Below are 10,465 nucleotides of genomic sequence, written 5' to 3' on the forward strand. Positions count from 1 at the left end.
CAGGTTCAAGTTCCATCTGCTCCAGAGATTTCTGAGCAAGTTGACTAGAAAATATCTAGAAAGAAGGGGTAGTGGCTGCCACCTACCCCAGCATTTAGCCAATAGTGATTGCTTCCGCAAATTTCTGACACTATTTCAGCTGTTTCATCATTAATATTCCTTCTGTTGTAAGATTTTAAGGATTGGGATTTTGTTCCTTATTTACCTGTTGAGCACAGTGGCTCAGTGGTTAGTACTGCTGCCTCACAGCACGAGGGTCCCGGGTTCAATGCCAGCCTTAGGCAACTGTCTGTGTGGAGTTTGCACATTCTCCCTGTGTTTGCATGGGATTCCTCCGGGTGCTCCGGTTTCTTTCCACAGTCCAAAGATGTGCAGGTCAGGTGAATTGGCCATGCTAAATTGCCAAAAGTGTTAGGTGCATTAGTTAGAGGGAAATGGGTCTGGGTGGGTTACTCTCCGAAGGATCGGTGTGGACTTGTTGGGCCGAAGGGCCTGTTTCTACACTGTAGGGAATCTAATCATCAGAAGTGGGGATGTTCACAGATGATTCCAGTGTTCAGAACTACACTAAAAATGAAACAGTCCTTTTCCAAATACAGGAAGACCTGGACAACATTCGTGCTTGCCCTGTTAAGTTGCAGGTAACATTTGCGCCACACAATTGTCAGGCAAAAATCATCTCCAGCTAGAGAGAATCTCCCTTGACAATAAAAGGCAGTGTCATCTCTGAATCCTCCGTTATCACCATTCTAGGGACCACCATTGACCAGAAATTGAACTGGACCAGTCATACTGCGGTTTAAAAAAAACACAGGAAAGGACTAGGAATTCTCTGGCGAGTAGATAATCTCCTGATTCCCCAGATTTACCATCTACAAGGCACAAATTTGGAGTGTGAAAGAATATTCTCCTTTTGCCTGGATGAGAGGAACTCCAACAATGCTCAGGAAACTCAGCACCATCTATGACAAAACAGCCCAATCACACTTAATCAGTAATTTTCTTCACCATTGGTGTGTAGCAGCAATAATGTGTACTATATACCAGATAGTATATCATACTATCAGCAACAGCTCATAATCTTTCTTCAACACTACTGTCCAAACGCCTGACCTCTACCTCCTAGAAGCGAATCAGCAGCAGCTCTTGGGAGCAGCACCTTCTGCAAGTTTCTCTCCAAACCATACAGCATCGTGACTTAGACTGATATGAAAATCCTTGAACTCTTTTTTGCAAAATATTGTGGATGTATACTGCCACCAGATGGACTGCAAGGTTTCAAAAAGGCCACTGCCTATCATCTTCTCAAGGGCAATTAGCAATGGGCAGTAACTCACCAGTGATGCCCTCTTCACACAAATTAATTTAAAACTTGCATTAGATAGGGAACACTCTATCAGAATTATTCATTATCTCAGAGACTTTGATCTACGGAGGTACATCCCTTGCTTGTAGAGTCTTGTAATGCTAATCTACAGGGCTTTCCATTATTAATTGATGAAGGATGAATCACTATAAAGTTTTCAACAGAAGGGGTACATACCTGAGTAACAAGAATTAGTTCATTACGTAAGAGATTATATTAGCTTAAAACTGGAAAAGGCTGCAAAAGGCTGGGTAGGAGGATGGTGTCTTTGTATTGATGACTTGAACCCTGACCTAACAGGAGAGGTTACAGTGAATCAGCAGTTCACTGCACTTGCTGACCACTTAGTGTCCTGGTGAAGTAATACCTCAATTTTGAAACTCTCCTGTTTTGGTCTTGAATGTTCTCAATTTTAATCTCTCCACCATCTGCTGCTGTAGTTTCAGCTGAACAGACTTTATGTTCGAGACCTCTGTGCCTCACTACCTGTCTGATTTCCTCAAAGAAACTTCTTAAAAACTTACCTGCTGTCCAAGTTTGGTTGCTTCGGTTAAAATCTCTTTACTTGACATTTTTATCCTTTGATACATTATTGCCGTGCAATTTATTAAAGTTCCTGAGGTACAGAGTTAGGCTACAGAAATCTAAATGATTGTCAAATGTCCATCTTTGTAATAAGTCCCAATGCAGATGGAGCAGGCATAGACCATTTGATCCCGCGAATGCTCCATCATTCATGGCCAATCTGTTTGTGTTTCAAATTCCACATTCCCACCTATTCTTGGTAATCTTTGATTCCCCTGCCTAACAAGAATCTTACTGCCTTCATCTTGAACATATTCAATTACCCAGCCTGCAATGCCTTCTGAAGCAGAGAGTTCCAAAGCTGCAGAACCCTCAGAGAAATAATTTCTTCACATCTGTACAACATTGGAAGTTTTCCTGACAAACCATCTCAAACAGGATGCCCTGAGCCAGGTTGGCATCGAGTGGATCTGTTTTACAAATTATCTAATGTGTTAGTTTTTCCTGCAGCAGGCATTTTTTCAGTTGCAACAGAAGCGGTTTCATTTATCTAGCATCAACCTGGGTTGAAGAATGTCTTTTGTTTTTGTAATTTTTTGCTCCTAATAAAGTAAATTTAAGGCTTGCCCTTCAAGTGGCTAACTTATAATATAATGTTCATAATTTCTTTTTAAAAGAAATTGTTCTGGGTTGATGCTTCATTCTTGAAATCTTACTCTATCAAATGGCGAGGCACACAATACACAACTGTTAACACATGGGCAGAACATATTACAGGATAACGCAGAGCATGTTGCAACTTCACCCCGTTAGTTAAACCTATTATGCTTGATTTAGATTCTAACATCTTTTACAAGAAAGTTGTTTGAAGCATGATCTTGCAACAACATGGTAAGGCCCACCATACATTTTGAATTTTGGGGAGCAGTGGGACAATCAGTGTACTTACTTGACAAATTACTTTAAAAAGAGGTGTAAATGGAACAGATTCAGAGGGAGAATGAAAGAGGAATGCATCTAATATTCAAGTAATGAAAGACGAAGGAGTGAATGAATGATTAACTTTGGGGGAAAAAGAGATAGAAAGGAAAGTAAGAAAACAAATTATTTTAAAGTTTGACGCTGTCATGACTTCTAAAAACAATGCATAGTACTGCTGGGCCAGAGAGGTTCATTAACATTACATTAACAATGATCATGTTATTAAAGAGTACTTGCAATTACAAGACTTTGCTGTGATGAGTTTTTGGATAATCAATCTATGAACGTAGCAAGTTCATAAAATCAAAAGACACTAACAGCAAGAATTGTTTTCATGAAGTTAACCAAAGGTCTTCAATTATGTTTGGGGATTTGCAATTCACGTGGTAGTTCTTCTTTTCCACAAGTTAAGAATTGATTTGCATATTAATAATAATTAATGCCATTTAATCATCATTATTTCTTCAGCAAAATCTGACATTATATGTCTTTTCCTTAAAAAAGCTAATTAAAAATTCTGATGTAAATATTTCACAAACTACAATTATGTTTTAAATGGTGTATGTTTTTTGTGATTATGTTCTGCAAGCTTATATCAGGGCATTTTGAACCAGTTTGACCCTGACGGGTTATTATTGATATTTGCTAACAAGGCAGAGATAGTTTTATATGTCTGAAGCGCAGGCAAGGCAGTATGCCTGGCAGGAGGACATTTAGTTGGCAGTCATCCATATGACATCAGTATCGACACCACAAAAGGACCACACTGGCTGTGAAATGCTTTTGGATAGCGCCCCAAGGTTTGAAAAACACTAATTGAAAGCAATTTAATTCCTTCTTACTTTCTCACTTTCTGAGGTGGGAGATTGAGCTCCACAAAATTTCATACCTCATGGCAGAACTAGTGGTATGGAAGTAAAATGGCTATGTTAGTGGCCTAGTTATCGCTAGCCTGAGGAGAAAGTGAGGTCTGCAGATGCTGGAGATCAGAGCTGAAAATGTGTTGCTGGAAAAGCGCAGCACATCAGGCAGCATCCAGGGAACAGGAGAATCGACGTTTCGGGCATAAGCCCTTCTTCAGGAATGAGGAAAGTTTGTCCAGCAGGCTAAGATAAAAGGTAGGGAGGAGGGACTTGGGGGAGGGGCGTCGGAAATGTGATAGGTGGAAAGAGGTCAAGGTGAGGGTGATAGGTCAGACTGGGGTGGGGGCGGAGAGGTCGGGAAGAAGATTGCAGGTTAGGAAGGCGGTGCTGAATTCGATGGATTAGACTGAGACAAGGTGGGGGGAGGGGAAATGAGGAAACTGGTGAAATCCGAGTTCATCCCTTGTGGTTGGAGGGTTCCTAGGCGGAAGATGAGGCGCTCTTCCTCCAACCGTCGTTTTGTTGTGGTCTGGCGATGGAGGAGTCCAAAGACCTGCATATCCTTGGTGGAGTGGGAGGGAGAATTGAAATGTTGAGCCACAGGGTGGTTGGGTTGGTTGGTCCGGGTGTCCCAGAGGTGTTCTCTGAAACGCTCCGCAAGTAGCCGGCCTGTCTCCCCAATATAGAGGAGGCCACATCAGTTGCAGAGGATGCAATAGATGATGTGTGTGGAGGTGCAGGTGAATCTGTGGCGGATATGGAAGTTTCTTTGGGGGCCTTGGAGGGAGGTGAGGGGGGAGGTGTGGGCGCAAGTCTTGCACCTCCTGCGGTTGCAGGGGAAGGTGCCGGGAGTGGAGGTTGGGTTGGTGGGGGGTGTGGAGCTGACGAGGGAGTCACGAAGGGAGTGGTCTTTACGGAATGCTGATAGGGGAGGGGAGGGAAATATATCCTTGGTGGTGGGGTCCGTTTGGAGGTGGCGGAAATGACGGCGGATGATGCGCTGAACATGGAGATTGGTGGGGTGGTAGGTGAGGACTAGTGGGGTTCTGTCCTGGTGGCGGTTGGAGGGGCAGGGCTCAAGGGCGGAGGAGCGGGAAATGGAAGAGATGCGGTGGAGGGCATCGTCGACCACGTTGGGGGGGAAATTGCGGTCCTTGAAGAAGGAGGCCATCTGCGTTGTGCGTTTTTGGAACTGGTCCTCCTGGGAGCAGATGCGGCGGAGTCGAAGGAATTGGGAGAATGGGATGGCGTTTTTACAGGGGGCAGGATGGGAGGAGGTGTAGTCCAGGTAGCTGTGGGAGTCGGTCGGTTTGTAGTAGATGTCCGTGTTGATTCGGTCGCCTGAGATAGAAATAGAAAGGTCGAGGAAGGGGAGGGAGGAATCTGAGACTGTCCAGGTGAATTTGAGGTCGGGGTGGAAGGTGTTGGTGAAGTGGGTGAACTGTTCAACCTCCTCGTGGGAGCACAAGGCGGCGCCGATACAGTCATCGATGTAGCGGAGGAAAAGGTGGGGGGTGGGGCCAGTGTAGTTGCGGAAGATGGATTGTTCCACATATCCTACGAAGAGGCAGGCATAGCTGGGGCCCATGCGGGTGCCCATGTACATCGATGACTGTATCGGCGCCGCCTCATGCTCCCTACCTTTTATCTTAGCCTGCTGGACAAACTTTCCTCATTCCTGAAGAAGGGCTTATGCCCGAAACGTCGATTCTCCTGTTCCCTGGATGCTGCCTGACCTGCTGCGCTTTTCCAGAAACACATTTTCATCGCTAGCCTGAACCTATCCAAAGCAAGGAGATAAAATTCCACTGGTAGCAAGGGAATCTAAATTTAGTTAACTAAATAAAACTGAAATGAAAAGCCATTATTATTAATGAAAGCTATGAAAGGGCAAGATTGCTTGCCTCATTAAAATCTTTGTAGGTAAGATATCTGTCAACCTTCTCCAGTCTGACCTATAGATGACTTCAGGCCAACTTACAGTTGATTCTTAACTGCCCTCTGAACTTCTTACAATTCATTTGTGGAATGTGGACATCGCTGGCTAGCCAGCATTTATTGCCCATCCCTAGTCCTGGAGAAGGCGGTGGTGAACTTCCTTCTTGAACTGCTGCGGTCCACCTGCTGTGGGTTGACCCACAATGCCATTAGGGAGGGAATTCCAGGAGTTTGACCCAGCAATAGTGAAGGAACAATTATGTATTTCCATGTTAAGATGGTGAGTGTTTAGAAGGTGTTGTCTGAGAATCTTTGATGAATGTCTTCATACACCTTATAGATGGTACAAACTGCTGCTACTGAACGTCGGTCGTGGAGGGTGTGGATGTAGTGCCAATCAAGCAGACTTCTTTGTGCTTGATGATATCAAGCTTTTTGAGTGTTGTTGGAGCTGCACTCATCCAGGCAAGTGGGGAGTATTCCATCACACTCCTGATTTGTGCCTTGTAGATGGTGAACAGGCTTTGGGGAGTCAGGAAGTGAGTTACTCTTTGCAATACTCCTAGCCTCTGACTTGCTTTTGTAGCCACTGTGTTTATGTAGTGAGTCCAGATGTGTTTCTAGTCAATGATAACTCTAGGGTTGTGATAGTGGGGGATTCAGTGCTAACACCATTGAATGTCAAGTAGCAATAGTTAGATTGGCCTAGTCACTTGTGCTACTTTTAAAGATGATTCATCACCACTTCCACAAGGGCAGATAAGAATGTGCAGGTAATTCAGACCTGGCCTCCAACACTCAAATTCCCGTGAAAGAATAAAAATTAAATGCCTGCAGGCATTCCTGACCTCACTAAATGCGGATGCTCATTTGCAGCAGAGGCCTGCATATCTGAACAGGACCATGGAAACATCACTGATTTCCACAGAAAGTGCTGGAGAAACTCAGTTGGTCTGGCAGCACCTAAAGAGAGAGAAACTAGAATTAAAGTTTCGAGAGTTAATGGATCGAGTCCAGTTCTAAAGGAGAGTTATAGTGCTCTTGATTATTTCCATCTGGGAATGAGTCTGCCTTCCCCTGACAAGTGTGATTCTGAATTTTCTTTTAAAATTGCAGTGCCCAGGTTCTGTAAAGACATAGATTAATTTGAATTTTGAACAACAGTCAAAAAAGTAATTTGTCTTTATTAATCAAAAATTCTAATTAGTTGCTATTTCATACAATGATTTTTCTAATCTCATCTTTTCTCTGGAAAAGAATGCTGCTTCAGTCACTCTTGAATGATTCTCCACCCAGAACCTTCATAAGTCCTTAACAAACTAAAATATAAGCAATTTTGTTACTAGGGTTCAAACTCCCATTGTCAGAGCTTCAGGTTAGTACTTTGATAAAATGCTACAAACGGAGAAAGCATGCATTGTTCTTCCTAAGTCCATATATCTTTAATAGCAAAATAAAATTGCTTTTGATTTGCAACTTAGGCAGAACTAGTCTTTTTTAGAGAATCAAATTGTAATATTCAAGATTTGACACCGGTTTCTAAAATTGCAATTCATCTCTTGCATTCAAGCAGTTCGGACATAATTCATGATGCTTCCATTCAAGGTTAGGCTTTTCACAAATTGCAATTAGATTAATGACAACATAATATAATTCAAAGTTGATGTAGGGTGGTGGGTGGGGTACAATATTGACCAAGACCTCAGAATAGTGGCATGGAATTTGTTCCAACCAACTTGGAAGGTAAGGGGTCCTTGTCATCTAAACGATTTGTTGAAGAGTCAACATATAGAGCTGTGAAGTGGGGCTTGGGATTAGGGTTTGGTGCTAATGAGAGTGTAATCTTGGCCAGGTTTGCTACACAGTTTACAGTACTTTGTAACTACATTTCAAAATCAGTCAAATGAACTCTTCTTTTGATATCACATTCTTTTACTTGGAACAACTTACAACTTGGAAGCAACAAGTACTTTATCATAAAGATATTTTTCAACTATAATCTATAAAGTTTATCAAACATCTGATGCAGTCACCTACTAGAAGTGGAAGGTTCATTCTAATTATTTTTCTTAGATACATGGGCAATGGGAAACTTGCTTTGTTCCACCTACTGATTGAAACTGCAGGCGTTCAGTCTAGTGAGCTTAATTGATAGCCTGTGAACAGGAACGTCTAACTGTCTGTAATTCCTGAGCTGTCTGTAGGCAGTGAATTAAACTTTGCCATCTTTGGTTCATTAGTGTTGAGCCCATCATGCTGGTCAAAAAGGTCACATTCCAGAACCAAACTGTTGAAATCAGGTTTGGGGAAAATTCAACTGAAGTGACTGTTCGAACAACAAGCTCAGAACTCAGCACTCTACTCAGTTCATTAGGGAAAGTTTCTAAAATAGAACACTGAGTAAATTAGATTCTAATAGAATTATTTTTAAAGACTAATGCATTATATCATATAATTGTCCAAAGGTACATTTGTTCTACAAGCTGAATAGAATAAAATGATTGCTGAGGAGTAGAACTGTCACATGCTGTAGTATTTACTTTTCTATGGCATCATGTTCATGAATGGAAAAAAAATCATAATTCTCCAACAATAGATCCACAGAAGTTAATAAGATTCTATTTTGAGACATTATCAAAGGAAAGGTGATATATTCAGTCAAAACTAGCTTCCAACACTGAATGATTCATTAACTTTAACCGCCAATTCCTTACAGATACCTAACCACTGGAACCAAGGCTAATTTAATAAACAACACCGACATAGTGCAAACTATATAATATTCCCTAGAAGCCATTGCCAGTATAAAAATGGGATAGGTATATTTGGCACTGTGACAAAGCTCAATATTAAATAGTCAAAATGATAGGAACTTAATTTTTGCAGAGTTAAAAGCAGAAGTATGTAACAGATCATTTGTCTTTGGAAAAGATAAAACCATTCATTACCAGTGGTTCGTCAATAATCAGCCCATCCTCATACTCAAAGAAATTTCTTGGATCCTGATTCACATAACCGTGTTCTTCTAAAAAATCATTAGGTAATAATTGTATCTGTTTCAATTTCCTTGCTTTCTCTTCATTTTTTGTAGGGGCAGCAAGAACAATTTCCAGCATTAGAAGTCCCAACAGTACTATAGAGGCAAAGGTCTTCATTCTTGAATGCTTGAAGAGATAAATAAATTGTTCCATTAATACTTCAGAGAATGGCAATGCTGTATTGCAATAATTTACAAGAAATCTATTCATAATTTGTGCAGCTAAAATTTCATCACAGTTTTTTTTTGCTGTAGCTTAATTACAATCTTTTCATAATGAAGTACTTATTCTGTGCAATTTATAAAGCAAGAATATAATTATACTGAAGGAAAGAAGCTACTTCAGACAAAGCTGATATAATTCAAATGCTTGTTTCTTCAAAAAAGTTATTTCCATCTCAAATAACACCTTCTTGTATACATGCATAGCAAACTATACTCAGCCAGTGCAGGCTGGCTGCTTTTTTTTCATTGCATTTCTATTTACAGTCAGAATTTTCTGCATGAAAGCAGGTCTGTGTATGGTGTTTCTCTAGTCATGACTATATGAAATTCCTTTGGGAGCAGAGGACTGCTGTGCAACCCATGGCTTTCACATAGGTTTCCTTTTCAGGCCTCTTCACATAAACTCTGAAGCCAAAACGTAAAATATTGAGACAGACAAACCACAGTGAAGCCTTGTGACTCTTAATAGCCAATATACTCAATGTGGCTCAAGGACTATAAATGGAGTCAAACTAGCACCTCAAAGACTGCAGTCAAGTCAACTTTTAATTTAATGAACACCTGAGGTTACCTCAGATTCAGAAAATAATTTCTATTTTTTGGTGTAAATAAAATGGGTCAAGCTTATCAGTGATTTCCTTCATGGTTTTTTACAGGAGCATTAGTGTCTCTCACATAACCCCTTTTGCAAATAAAGAGAATTGAGATAATTAAAGTTTCAAAAACAGGCAAGCAATGTTACTTTGCTTAGTTCTCCATATCGATCTTATTTTACATGGCTGAATGAAGCTCCTGGCATTCTCCCTGTTAGCTTAAAAGGGCACACAGTTTGCTCTTTGTTCTTCCTTTTGTCCTTGTATAGAATTTAGTTTATAATGGTCAAGCACGATTAAAGTCATTAACTTTATTAATAATGAACAAATGCCATCACTTTCAGTTTTGCATTTGCCATACAAAAAGAATTATCTGGACTGATTCACTACTGCTGTCCTTCATGCAGGATGATGAAGAATTTGATGCCAAGAACAGTTAAATAAGACTGACACTTGAGCAGTTAATTGCTTGGCTTGTAATTTTACATTGGTGAAAGCCAAAGAATGAATGCCTTTAGATGTTTTAAAAAAATCCAAAGACCAAATACTCACCCTCTGCTGCTATCCTCTGAAATGGTCCAAAGTAACAAGGTGTAGATTAGTGATGATGGAATTCAGGACTCCAAGAGGGAGGCTCATTTATCTGATGCAGGAGCTTCCCTTGAATGAGGTGGCTGTTGACCTGGTATGTGGCTGCTGCTGCTGCTGCTGCTGCTGCTCCTGAGTGGTGTTTGGGACAAAGTGTTTACTCTCGCGTAACTTAATACTACTGTATTACGTCTGCAAGTGTCCTGGCACAAAAAGCCACACAGCATCGTAAGATTCTCAAATGGGTTGTGTTCCATGAAATAAAAAGCTGTCCCAGAATCTGCAGTGTAACACAGGCATGTCCTTTTGTGGTAAAGCTGGAAGAGCTGTGTAACGGGAACTTTATTGA

The 10,465-nt window shown here is 41.1% G+C and overlaps 1 protein-coding gene across 1 annotated transcript in view; it reads right to left on the minus strand.

Moving 5' to 3' along the window:
• LOC122559404 (epiphycan-like) overlaps nt 1–10,238 on the minus strand; it is a 42,173-nt gene extending 31,935 nt beyond the window's left edge. The window contains exons 1-2 of the mRNA XM_043708855.2: nt 10,081–10,238; nt 8,622–8,837 (exon numbers count right to left, since the gene is read on the minus strand). Coding sequence (XP_043564790.1) covers nt 8,622–8,828 — 207 coding nt within the window. The 5' untranslated portion in view covers nt 8,829–8,837; nt 10,081–10,238. The remainder of the gene's footprint in view (nt 1–8,621; nt 8,838–10,080) is intronic.
• Nucleotides 10,239–10,465: the final 227 nt, after the last annotated feature.

This window comes from Chiloscyllium plagiosum, unplaced genomic scaffold (assembly GCF_037043375.1).
Source record: "Chiloscyllium plagiosum isolate Xiang-an unplaced genomic scaffold, Cpla_swu_hap1 HiC_scaffold_19, whole genome shotgun sequence".
Taxonomy (NCBI): Eukaryota; Metazoa; Chordata; class Chondrichthyes; order Orectolobiformes; family Hemiscylliidae; genus Chiloscyllium; species Chiloscyllium plagiosum.